At 53.2% G+C, this 13,036-nt stretch overlaps 1 protein-coding gene across 7 annotated transcripts in view; it reads left to right on the top strand.

The window, feature by feature from the left end:
- IQSEC2 (IQ motif and Sec7 domain ArfGEF 2) overlaps window positions 1-13,036 on the top strand; it is an 87,888-nt gene that overhangs the window by 29,731 nt on the left and 45,121 nt on the right. For 2 of the 7 annotated variants that reach the window (XM_010331578.3, XM_039475614.2), the window contains exon 2: window positions 137-166. In XM_010331578.3, the coding sequence (XP_010329880.1) occupies window positions 137-166 (30 nt within the window). Of the gene's footprint in view, window positions 1-136; window positions 167-9,483; window positions 10,136-12,260; window positions 12,471-13,036 lie in introns of those variants that run through there. The other 5 variants (XM_074392030.1, XM_074392027.1, XM_074392024.1 and 2 more) reach the window with 4 other exon arrangements.

Below are 13,036 nucleotides of genomic sequence, written 5' to 3'. Positions count from 1 at the left end.
CATGAAACACTCTTGCCCTCATTTTTATGACATGCATTAGGCCTCAAGGCTCCCAAAGCCACTCTACCTAGGGCAGAGGGAGAAGAGTAGAGAGCGCATACTGACTGTGTTGGGTTTTTTTCTGTTTCTCTTTCAGATCTGATGGTGAGAATTCCAGAACAGTCAGGTCAGTACCTCCTTTCTTTAATACTAGTTGGGAGATGGGGCAGGGCCTGGGGTGGGGGCCTCTGGTTTGTAACTGCAGGACCCATGGGCAGGGGCAGGGGCCAACTCCAGGGTGTCTTCCCTGTTGGTATTAGGGGTGGCTATGGAGTGGAGTGGGAGGGTGGTTGGGGGATGTGGCAGTTGTGGGGAGGGGGTTCAAGACTGTTCCTTAGTCTTTCCAACCCTAGTTGACTTGGGGGCTTGGCTGAACACCACAGGGGCTCATAGGAGCTGCCCAGATGTGAAAGCTGATTTTCAGAGAGGTCAGCTCTGGACCCAGGACCTTTTCTACCTTCTCCTCCCAGAGGAAGAGGGCATGATCATGCTGAGCTTCCCTGGTCTAGCGTTCACGTTCCACCCTGAATCCATGCCAGCCCCGAGTAGTGGGATTTGGATGGACTCTGGATATAACACATTCTAGACTTTAGAACTATGCATTACGGTGACAAGGAAAAATTTTTTGTGTGTGCTTGGTAAAAAAAACAAGTTTACAAGCTTCAGTATGTTTTATTTCCTGTTTTTGTTGGTGTTGTTATTGCTGTTACTGACCCATTGGTAAACATAGTAAGTCTTAAAGATGTGCTCAGTCTGCCAGTTGGGGAGGTAGGAGTAAAACTTGGGTAAAGGTAAAGACAAGGGTCCTTCGTGCATTGCCCAGGCCTTACCCCCTCAGAACCTTCATGAAGGCAGAGGTGTCAAGTATGGGGATGATACAGGGATGATGAGGGGCTCAGGAGAGGACCCGCTCAGCCTAGCATCCAGGCTGGGGGCTATGGGATAGGCCGCTGAGATGAGATGAGCCCAGGCAGCAGAGGCACAGATGGGTACAGTCCTTCCCAGCCACGGCTGCCAGTAGCATAATTGGCACCTCTGTGAAGAATAGAAAAAAGATGTTCCTTTCAAAGGCACATCCTCTGAGTGGCTCCATTGAACATAGCGCGGGTTGGGTATCAGCCCCCGTTCGTGTCCTCTTGGCTGTGACCCTTTGTGCACAACTTGCCCGACTGTATGCAGCAGCCCTGGACCTGTCATCCAGGCAGTGGATGTGGGCTGGTGACAGAGGATGCCAGCATACAAACAAAAGTGTCTAATGAGACACACTCTGTTCTAGCACCCCAGGCAGGGGATCTGGGGTAAACACATGGGTACCCAGAGCCAAGACTGGGGCTGTGGGATGAACACACACTGAGGCCAGCTTTAATGCAATCAGTCCCAGTGTCCAGGAAAGAGGTTTGTGACAAGACATAATTAGTCCCAGCATGCAGCCAAGGAGCATGTCATGGGCACAGCTTGTTCTAGCACGTAGGAAGGCACCTGTCTAGCAAAGGGTGTAGATCTGTGTCCCACCGTGGGTTTGGAGAGAGGCCATCTGAGCTGACCCCGAGCACAGGGCTCCTGCAAGCATCCCCAGTGATGTGCCTGCTACTTGTTGAAGAACAAGATTGAAAACATCTCTAGTTCTCAGCACTTCCCAGCAGGGAAGTTCCCGGGACTTAGAGCTCAGGACATTTCGTAATGAACGTGATCATAAGTCTAGCAATGATATACATTTGGGCCTTTACAACTTACAGCAGTTGTCAGGGACTTTCTTTTGTTTGATCCTCCCAGTGACACTGTAGGTAGAACCTGGGCTGGCCTTATCTTGATTGTTTTACAGTTGAGGAAACTGAGGCTCAGAGTGGTTATGGGTTTTGCCTACAGCCAGGCAGCTAATATGTGGATTCAGCTAATATATGGATCCTGAGCCAGGATTCAAACCCAAGTCTGTCTGGCACCACCCCAGAGTGCTACTGACACCATCACCACGGGAGCTCTCGACAGCCTGGCAGATCATCATCCTCATCCCCATCCTCATCCTAATATTAGCGATCATAGCAATCATCATCTGTTCCTCACATACGAACAGTTCAGAATATCATCGTATTTAATGCTCACAACAGCCCTAATAGGCATGGATTACAATCCCTGATTTACAGATGAGGAGAAAGAGTTTCTGAGAGAGTCAGTGCCTTGAGCTGTCTGGTTCCAAAGCCAAATTTAATTTTTTCAGACACGTTTCCTGATAGCCATCCTGGGCCCACAGTCAAGGAGGCTATAAGGGCCTAGAGGACTCAGAGCATCTGGGAAGCGAGGGTCAAACTCAGGCTATGGGAAGGGGCTAAAGCATGGCGTGTGGAGGGCAAGATCTTGACAACATGATGGGAAGGCAACTTGAACTTGCGACCAGGGCTGGGTAGGGATCCACTTATAACTTCTGGAGTTCACTCCAGTTAGGGTAAGGAAGAGCTTCCCAGAGCAGGCAGTGTCTGCAGGACTGCTGTGCAGATTTGCATAAGGAGGGTGTCCCGGAGGTGGGATCAGCAGAGCGGAGGAAAGCGAGCGGGGTGGGTTTAGAGACAGGGACTGATCCTTGGGGCTAAAATAGAAGATCTAGGCAGGAAAAGAGCAGTGAGGTCAGAACACCGATCAGGGCTGGGTCACAGCGACTTTCTGTCATCAGTGGGGAGCTGGGGAGAGTTGGAGGAGAGAGGCGAGGCTCTGTAGCATAGGAAGGGCAGAAACATTGGCTCCATGCACAGGGCTCCATTTGGGGGTAGGTTGCTTTCTAGTTGTGTGACTGGACAATCTGTTCGTCTCTTGGAACCCCAGTTTCCTCGGCTAATAAACTTCACGTGTGTGTGTGCGTGTGTGTGTGGAGGGGGAAAGGCTGGGGGCGGGGGGAGAAGAAACACTGAGGAGAGGCGCTAGGCCTGGGCTTTTATGAGAACTGAAGAGCAAGAAGAGAGCAGAGTCGGGAGACTGCAAGCCACCCGTGGCAGGTCCCAGGCCTGAGGGCTTCTAAATATGGGGTGCCAGAGGAAGTGTGGAGTCTAATTACAACTGACAGCTGGTGCTGGGGGTGGGGGGTAGGCACGGGCAGAGAAAGGTGCCTGGACTTCTTGTGGATCCCAAGAAGTTGTCACGGATCTACCTAAAGGCACCTTAAGCCAAGGTCCAGAGAGGGATCGGCCATGGCCCAAGGTCACAAAGCTAGCTAGCAGCATACCGCGCTTCCTAGCTGTGTGCTCTTTGCAAAATCACTTAACTTCTCTGGTTCTTAGTTTCTCATGGAAACGATAGTCTTGACTTCTCTGGGTTAATGAGAGAACTTAAAGTAAAGCAATGCTAGGTGTGAAATAGTGGCGCAACAAACTAGAGTCCTCCGCTCTCCCCTAACCCAATCCATCGTCATATGCTATACAGTCAGGCTGGAAGAATGTGAAGAGGTGTAGAACTTGAAAACAGAGAGGGCGGGAGGGGCCTGATGAGGCCCTCACCGGAAGATGAGGGGACCCAGATCTAGAGGCGCTGCTGCGGTGAGGGTCAGCCTGAACTTCTTGGCCCTGGAGACCAGGCTGGGGTTGCTAGGCACACAAGGATGAAAGCCGGAGGAGGTGGCCTGTTGCTAGGGAAGGAGGGAGGGGGTGGGGGAGCTGCTGACACCCTCGGAGGCAGGGGTGTCCCCATGGCAACGGGAGTCGCTGCAGTTGGAGGAAAAGTGGGAGGAGGAGCCTCCCACTCTGGGCCTCAGTGCCCCCATCTGTCCTACGGGAGTTTGGATTAGATAATCTCTTTTGACCTCTTAGCAGTCTGGGATGGCCAAGACCTCAAGAACCATCCGTGGCTCCCTCATCCACATGTCCAAGACACTACCCGTCCCCAGAGCCGTCCAGCCGCGTCACCTCCCATGTTGCCCTCCCGTTCGGCTCAGCCCAGTGGCCCACCCTGCTCTGCTCCTACCACTTCCTTTGCTTGGAACCTTGCCACTTACTGCTTCCCAGTCTGGGGTTGCTGCAGACACAGATGAGCCAGCTCCGGCCAGCCCAAATGGGAGCGTGATGATGGTGTAGACAGCCAGTTTGTAAGGATAGAAGTCTAGAAGAGTCAGAGCTAGATTCTGACAGTGGGACAGAGGAGGAAGTACCTTTCCAGGAAGCGAAAGAAGGGCAAGAAGGGATAAGAGGTTTCTCTTCTCCTCCCCTTCCTTTCAGTGTTCTGCCTCCGCCTGGCCCAGCCCCAGGAAGTGGGTGACCCCTAAGCAGGCTGAGTGCCTGGTTGGCACCGAAATAAACTTACCTTCTCTCTCTTCCCCTCCCCGTGCCTCTGTCCCCTCTGTCCTGGCTTTAATTAGCAGCCCTGGGGATGAGTCACTTGGCAGCTGGGGTGGGAGGCTGCACAGAACCCAGTGAAGCTTTGACTCCTGCCCTCAGCCTTACGGGCAGCACCTCTGTGTGCATGCATGTGGGTGCACTGCTGCATGTAAGGGGCTCCGTGGCAGTGCAGCTGTAAAGAGCACAGTGCAACACTGCATGCTGGCGTGTGGCCCTGCATGTCAGGGGGTCTGCAGACAACCATATCTGGTTGCTGCTGCGTTTGTTTCTGTGTGCCACTGAATGTCAGCTTGTGTGTGTGAGCGTGTGGCTGGAGTGTGTGGCTGTGGTTGCAAGTGTCAGGGAACAAGGGAGCTTCTGGGTGAACACACATAAATGCTGGATAATTGCATTCGCCCCTCTCTACCTAAGCGTTCTTTATGTGATTTTGCTTACACAAGCCCTGTCCTTATGTTCCAAATTTTCACTTGTCTTAGTCTGGGTACACTTTGTGGCAAGGAACAGAAACCCACCCAAGCTAGTGCAAAAATAAAGGGCTGGTGGGGTATTGTGAGGCTACACCTCACAGAATCTAAGAACAGTGAAAAAAATACAGCCAAGCCTCACACCAACTGGAAGTGGGACCAGGAAGTCGAGAACCAAGGTTGCTGCCTCGCCCTCTGCATGTCCTGGGCCCATGTCTCATCTTTCTCCATCTCTCATGGCTTGCCTGGTCCCGATCATCTTTTTCATGGACTCCTCTCTCTGGATCGGCTTCCTCTGCTTGCTATATGACCTTTTTCAGCTTCAGGATCCGCCCGCCCTCACCATCGGACTGCAAGGATCCTCCAGTCTGTGGTAACACAAGGCAGCAAGGGGCCGTGTGAGATAATTGATTCCCCGAGAACTGGATGAGAGGAGAGAGAAAACACTTAGTACTTCGTGTTTCTTCTGCGATAAGCACAGGTTTTATGTGTACCCAAGTGAGGTCAGAGCCTGGTCGGCTCAGAGGCAAACACTTGTAAGATTGCTTCTGGTTCCAATTTTATAGAAAGATGACCTTTTGCTCACCATGCTTTCAAGTTCCATATCCTTGCATCAAAACATGCTGTTTTGTCTAAAAGTGCCTTCTTATTTTATGCCGAGAAGGCTTTTAAATGTAGTGCATATTACCATTGCTACCAGCTTGTGGTAATTTTTCATAGCCTCGGAACAACTGGCATAATGCGACTGATGGTACAGCTGCCACCCAGCTCTTGGTGGCCTCAGGAATTTTGATATTTGTGAGTTCAGTGACTGAATTTATAGTTCTCTCCGGTATATAATTACAAGTACACATTATCAATGTTATCAGCTTGACGCTGTAGCTTACTTTTCCATTAATACAAACCCTGCAGGTTTTACATTAATTACAGAGGGAATTAATGACCCCTTAGATAAGTTTTCACCTATGAATAAAGAGTTTGGAACCAGCTGTGCCAGTAATGACTGTTCTCCAGACACAGGGGTGATGCCCACAGCTCTGGCCTTGGTCCTGACGTCGCATCCTCTGGCCGAGAATAGGGCTTCCCACCACCTCCTCAGAGGCCTCCTGATTACAGCCTGGCACACAGTAGGTGCTGTTATTTTTGATGAAATTGATAGTTTTATTATTGCTATTAAAGCCACCTTCCATATATAAATGGTAAACCTAGGTGGGAGAGATTATCCCAGGTTCTGGGCAGTCTCCTTCAACTCCTCCCCTGCCCTTTTCTCACCGTTCCAAATAGTCATAATTGCTTCAATTCAGAAAATGCCTCCTAAATATCAGGTAGTATTACACAGCACTGGACACACATTATCTTTAATCCTCGTGGCCACCCTGCCAAGTAGGGTGATTTACAGGTGGGGAAACTAAAACCTAGAGAGGTAAAGCGACCTGCCCCAAGTTGTCCATCCATCCATCCATTCATTTATTCCTTCATTCAAGGATTTATTGAGTGCCTACAATGTGCCAGATGCTGCTAAATGTGGCTGACAGGGTGGTGAGTAACAGCCCTGCTGTGATGAAGCCCACTGTCTGGTCAGGAAATAGACAAGGAGACAGACAATTAGAGACAATTATAGGGGAAGTGCAGGGTGCTGTGGGAGCACCACGGAAATATACCCAAATCAGCCTGAGGGCCAGGGAGGCTTCTCCAAGCCGACATCTAAGCGGAAACTTGGAGCGTGAGTGCAAGTTAGCCAGGGGAGGGGCTGGGTGGGGCAAGATGAAGTGGAGAGTGTTGCAGGCCAGAACTGCACATTTTGGCACCCACATTTGTGAAGGACTAAAGGAGTATCTGCAGTGAAATGGCGATGTCGTGAGAAATAGTCTGGTCTGGAAAGGGAACAGCAGGTTTATTGGGAGGCTGGAGCTGCTGCCCTGGTTGCTTAGATCCAGAGCTGAGGAGCTGCAGGATCCAGCAAGTTTCCATTCGCGGGCCTGGGGGCCCCCTGGGTTGGCCTGGCCAACATCGGGCTGGGATTCCAGTGGCCACAGTGCCCCCTAGTGTCCACCAGCCCACTTTGCAGCCTCCACCTCTGTTCATTGTCTCCCGCCATGTGTGACCAGGTGCCCTGCGTTGAGTGCTGGGGACACTGGGATGAACAAAACACAGAGCTCTCACAGAGCTCCTGGCAGAGAGGGGGCAGCAGGCATGTGAACACAGTGTTCAGAGAAGCCGGCTGAGACGAGCAGGGCGTAAAGGCACAAGGGAGGTGACCCATCCTGCTTGGGTGGGGTCACGGCAGGTTCCCAGAGGGCACAACATCTAGCTGACTTTTGAAGAACAAGGGGGAGCCAGCCAGGTGGGGAGATGACAGTGGGGGCACAGCGGGACAACAGAGGTACTATTACAGGGCATTTGACACACAGTCTCTTTAATAAAGCTTGCAGCAGCAGAGTGGAGCCGAGAGTTGCAGGTGCTTCTGTCTGGGTGGGGTGCAGGTTGAAGGTAAGGGGAAGGCTGAGACTAGCTGGAGGGTCACAGGCTAGCTCATAGAAGGTTCTAGGATGCCTGTCACTAGCTCATCATGGGCACTTAGTGAATGGGATCATACAAGAAACTTCTCTACCCTTTGGGATCACAGACACATCTGAGGATCTGGCCAAAACTAGAGATGCTCTCCCTAGAAATTAATACTCTTCATACAACTTTGGGGACTTCCAAGACACTCCCCACTCCACATGCATGTCCACAAACCACAGGCTCCCAAACTGATCTTCCTATAGGTACGGAAACCCGCACGGAGGCCTCCAAGGCTCTGCATGCTGGGCCCCACCTCCATCTCCAGTCTTGCCTTTCTCCCCTGCACGTTTCCCGCCCTGCCACGCTGGCCTCTTCATGCTTGCTGGAAATAGCACTTCAGGTCCTTTGTCCAGGTTGCTTCCTCTGCCTGGAATGCTCTCCTCTTGCCATCTCTACCTTTTGCTCAGTTGAACTGCATTCGTTTGTGAATGTCTGTCTCCTATCACTTGGATATAAGCTCCATGAGAGCAGGACATGTCTACCCTTAGTCCCTGCTGTATCCAGCCCCGGGCACAGTGCCTAGGCCACAGTATCTGTCAAATAAGTGCATGAAGGCCCTGCCAGTGCCCCGTGGCTGGGTCAGGCTCCTCACCATTCATTCCTTCCTCCCTTCAACTCCTGATGGATCATCACCTGAGTCGGCTCAGCCTGCTCAGCTATGACTGAATTCCGAAAGTGGCCCCAGACTCAGGGATATTTTCTTAGAAATCTTCCTCACTATCCCTGAAACAAACAGGCTTCCCATGGGTCCTCCGCCTCTCTGGGAGAAGGGTCAGACTCTCTCTGGCTCAAGCTGAGACTCTTCACCACGTGCACACTTTGTCTACCAAATCCCTACAAGAACGGTGAGGTAGGAATTGCCACTCCTCTTCTATAGATGAGCAAACTAAGCCTCAGAGGGCTCACCTAGCTAAAAAGCGATAGGGTGGGGACTTGTACCTAGCTTTACCAAGCACCAAAGTGTAGGTTTTTTTGCTTCACCAGAGAGGGAAAGGGGCTTACCCAAGGTCACATGGCATCATCCCTTAAAGCTACCACTACGCTTTTTTGTTTTGGACAGGGTCTTGCTGTGTTACCCAGGCTGGAGTATAGTGGCATGATCTCAGCTCACGGCAACCTCCGCCTCTAGGGCTCAAGCAATCCTCCCACTTCAGCCTCCCTGCTAGCTGGGACTACAGGTGTGCACCACCACGCCTGGCTAATTTTTGTATTTTCAGTAGAGACAGGGTTTTCCCATGTTGCCCAGGCTGGTATCAAACTCCTGAGCTCAGGTGATCTGCCCACCCTGGCCTCCCAAAGTGCTGGGATTACAGGCGTGAACCCCTGCCTATAACCCCGGCCTGGCGCTGCACTTAAAGTCTATCGGCTCCTGCCAGGTCAAGAGGGTTCAGGTCTTAGGGCGACAACTACAAATGGCTAGTTACAAGGTGAAGCTGCTGCAGGAGCTAGGAGAGTTGCTCAAGGACAGTTTTGTTTTGTTTTTATTTGTTTGTTTGTTTGTTTTTTAAGGCAGGAGTTAAGGGCAGAGCCCTGAGGACCAGGGCTTTGAGGGGTGGGCAGAGGGAGAGGAGGCCACCGAGAACCCACAGATGCCAACCTTGCGGTGGTCCGGAGGGCCTCTCTCTCTCAGTAGCTTTGGCTTTCTTGAGAGGAACCAGCTGCCCCGGCAGGGAGGCAGGAAGGCTGGCCTGTTGCCTGTCAGCTTCTATTTCTTCTAGATCACTGGCCCCCTGGCCCCTCCCAGGGCCGCCTTCTGCTCAGAACAGCCAGGGGCCTGGGCTCTGGAGCCATGAAAGGACGGGAGCACTTCAAGTTGGACCTGTGGTACTCTTCAGGAGCTCCACGTCCTTTAGAGCTGAAAACCTCTCTCCTTTCCCCAGTCGCGCCCATGTGGAGGACAGAGAGGTTGCTTTCATAGGCAGTCAGGGAACCAGGGCATCTGGAGTCTACTCTGACTCGCTACATGAACTTTGGTAAGACTCTTCTCTTCTCCAGGCCTCAATTTCCCCATCTGTAAAGTCAGGCTGGGCAGTTTCCTTGGAAGAACAGCCTCTTGGCATTTCTTTTGATTTCTCCTCTTCTCTTCAGGAAGCATTTCTCTCAGCCAGTCTAGAAAACAAGACAGACGAGTGAGAACTGACTGCAGTGCGAAAGAATATTGGCCGGGGCCCCATCTTGAGATCTCAAAATGGGTGATTTGAATTTTCCTTGATATGGAGAGTCCCAGAACAACTCCTAGACATAGTCACTTTAACTGTGCTGTAAATGACGGTATTAGTGAAAAGCTTCTATGGAAAGGTTTCTGCATTCACAAGGTAGCGATATGGCTGAGGGCACAGATTCCAGGTTTGGGAATAGCCAAACCGGGTCTTGATCTTGGCGTTCTGCCACTGACTAGCGGTATTACTTCACCTCTCTCGATCTCAATGTTCTGTTCAGGAGAACAGAGCCACACACTTGATGGAGCGCTTGGGGAGATTCTAGCAGAGGTGCACGTGGGGAGCCCAGCCTGGGGTTTGGCCCAGAGGAGTGACTGACTGCAAGCTCTCCGGGAGGAGTAGGGGAAGGAGCAAAGTTTCCAGTTGCAATCTGGCCCGCAGCCCAGCTGGCCTGGCCCCGCCTTCTTGGTTCCTCCTTCTAGGGAAGGGCTGGGGAGGAGGGGGTGGTGACACAGTGGAGACACCGGCTAGGCCAGGGGGCCTGCCCTTGGGACAGGTCCAGACCCATGGAGCCCCCCAGGAGGAGCAACAGGTAGGAACCTGGGCCCCGCAGCCTGGCCCCTCCCTTCCTGCCCAGGCCTGGACCCGGTCCCTGGGCTGCTGATTCAGCAGCCTCCTGGCTTCCTGGTTCCTGGCTCCCTTCTTGGACTCTGAGAGGCCTTTGGCCCGGGGAAGGGAGCCAGCTCGAGTGGGAGAGACCATGGGCATCCAGGTGCCCAGCTCTGGAAGGACCCTGAGCCCTGAGCAGCACAGCCTGTGGCCGGTGAGGGGTGAGCTTGGCTGCTACCTGGCTTATTGGCTGTGTGTTCGAGGCACTGCAGGGCTCCAGGCTCTCGGCCCCTGAGATTCTCACACCAACATTTCAGCAGCCTAAGGGTCTCTGAGTCTCAGATTCAAAAGAGATCATGAGTCAAGGACTTGGGCTGGAGACCGGTACCTGAGAAGCAGTTGCCCTGATGATTAATCCAGAGCCTTTGATAAGAAGAGTCTCGGATCCAAAGATTCCCTGTAAGGTGCTGAGATTTGGACATCCTCAAATTTGCAGCTGGCCTGGCCCGCGGCCACATCTCCTGGCTTTTACATGGGCTTTTGAATGGCTCGGCCCTGACCACAGCCTGCCTCTAGGGGCTTGTGGGTGACAGGGGCTGGCTGCCATGGAGGGGTCGGCTCCACTCCCAGCCTGCTCTGTCTCCGGCTGACTGGCACGCCTCTGGCACCTGCGCTGCATGGGGTAGGGTAGGGACCAGGCCCTCAGCCTCCCTGCCCTGCTGTGCCACCTCCTCCCCTTGGCCATTCTGCGGGAGGCAGGAGGTTGGAGGGGCGTTCGGAGCCCGCCCTAGGGGTGGGAATGCAGCATCAGGGGTGGAGTGCGGGCCCTGCCTTGGGGTGGGGGGTAAGCACTGGCCTTCAAAGCAAAAGAGTCCTACCTGGAACCACCCCATCCTCGGCCTCACCCACTCAGCCCTGAGTCCCATCCTGTCACCAAGACCACTGAGACCTTGTCAGCCTCCTCCGCCCTCGCCCTCCTCTGCTCTGGCACTCTCTGCCTCTCTCTGGCTTCTCTCTGTGTCTTTTGTCTCGCCCTTTCTCTGTCTTCCTCTTTCTCTGTCTTTCTCCTCTTCTGTCTCTTTCGGTTTCTCTCTGTCTCTCTCCCTCTCTCCCTTCAGTGTTCCCCCTACCCACCCAGCTGGCTTCTCCCCTCTCTTCGGGCCCAGAGCCTCTCCTTCCTGGAGCCCTTTCTCCCTTCCTGTGCGGGGTCTTCTCTCAGGGGAGCCCCCAGGCGTCTTTCCCCCTTCTCTTTCATCCCCTGCTTCCCTCTCCCGTCCTCCCTACCCCTGTGGCGTCTGGTGTGAGGAGGGCTCCCTTCCCCCTTCCCTGCTGTGGTGTCCCAGCGTCTCTGTGGCTGAGGTCCCCACGGAGTCACCTGGAACACAGGAGGCCCAGCCCGGCTCTTTCGTCTCTACTGCCCCCTGTTGTCGTTGTGTTCTGTATGTGGTTCGAGTGCCGTCCTCTCTTTCTTGACTTTGTGGTTTTTTTCTTTTTTTCTTCCTTCCTTCCTTCCTTCCTTCCTTCTTTCCTTCCCTCCTTCGCTGCTTCCTTCCTTCCTTCCTTCCTTCCTTCCCTCCTTCCACTCCTCTCTCCTTCCTACCTTCCTTCCCTCCTTCCCTCTTTCCTTCCTTCCTTCCTCCCTTCCTTCTTCCTCCCTCCCTTCCTTCCTTCCTTTCTTCCTTCCTTTCCTCCCTCCCTCCCTTCCTTCCTTCCCTCCCACTCTCCTTCCTTCCTTTTTTCTTTCCTTCCCTCCCTCTGTCCCTCCCTCCCTTCCTTCCTTCCCTCCTTCTTCTCCTCTCTCCTTCCTACCTTCCTTCCCTCCTTCCCTCTTTCCTTCCTTCCTTCCTCCCTTCCTCCCTTCCTTCTTCCTCCCTCCCTTCCTTCCCTCCCTCCCTCCTTCCTTCCTTCCTTCCCTCCCTCTGTCCCTCCCTCCCTCCGTCCCTTCCTTCCCTCCGTCCCTCCCTTCCTTTCTTCCCTCCTTCCCTCCTTCCCTCTCTCCCTGTCTTCCTCCCTCTCTCCCTTCCTCTTTTCCTTTTTCCCTTCTTATCTTCCTACACTCCCTGTCCCCCTCCCCTCCTCTTCCATTCCCCATCCTCCATTCCTCCCAGTCTTCCCTTTCTCCTCCCGCACTCACTCTCACCTTCTCGCCCCCATCGCCCACCCTGCCACTTCCCTCCCTCCCTGTCTCTCTCTGTCTCTCTCTGTCTCTCACTGTCTCTCAGGTCCACAGCGTCTCATACTCTACACCAGTATTGCTGTCCTACTCAGGTCCTTGACTCCATGAAGCTTACCCCCTCAGGCAGGCTGGCAGAGAGCAGGTAAGAGCTAGACCCATCCCCCCCCCAACTCCTCCCCATTCCGGACAAATATACAGTGTCATTGCCAGCCCCTCCCACCTCCCTGAGTCCCTGCTGTGCCTGTGGAATGGGTGTCCGAGTGTATGAGAGTGCCTGGGAGATCAGGTCAGGAGATCAGGTCAGGAGACCAAAGAGGAGATGCAGGGCCTATCTGTAGTTTGTCCTTCCTTAAAACAATTCTTCCCTAGAGACCGGCCGGAAAAGGCCTGAGTGCTTGGTCCTAGACTATGTGATACTCCAGCTGTTGTAAAGGATGAATAGGAGTTTGCCAGTTGGATAGACTGAGGAAGGGTGTTTAGGCAGAGGGAACAATCTGCCCATATCTTTGGAGAAGGTGACTTCTTTTTTTTTTTTTTTTCTAAGAGAGAGTCTTGCTCGGTCGCTCAGGCTGGAGTGCTGTGGCACAATCTTGGCTCACTGCAACCTCCACCTCCCGGGTTCAAGCAATTCTCCTGCCTCAGCCTCCTGAGTAGCTGGGACTACAGGCACGTGCCACCATGTCTGGCTAATTTTTGTTATTTGTTTTT

The sequence above is a fragment of the Saimiri boliviensis genome, chromosome X (assembly GCF_048565385.1).
Source record: "Saimiri boliviensis isolate mSaiBol1 chromosome X, mSaiBol1.pri, whole genome shotgun sequence".
In the NCBI taxonomy this organism is placed as follows: Eukaryota; Metazoa; Chordata; class Mammalia; order Primates; family Cebidae; genus Saimiri; species Saimiri boliviensis.
Note: the sequence above shows the minus strand (reverse complement) of the source record. Positions and strands in the feature narration are given on the sequence as shown.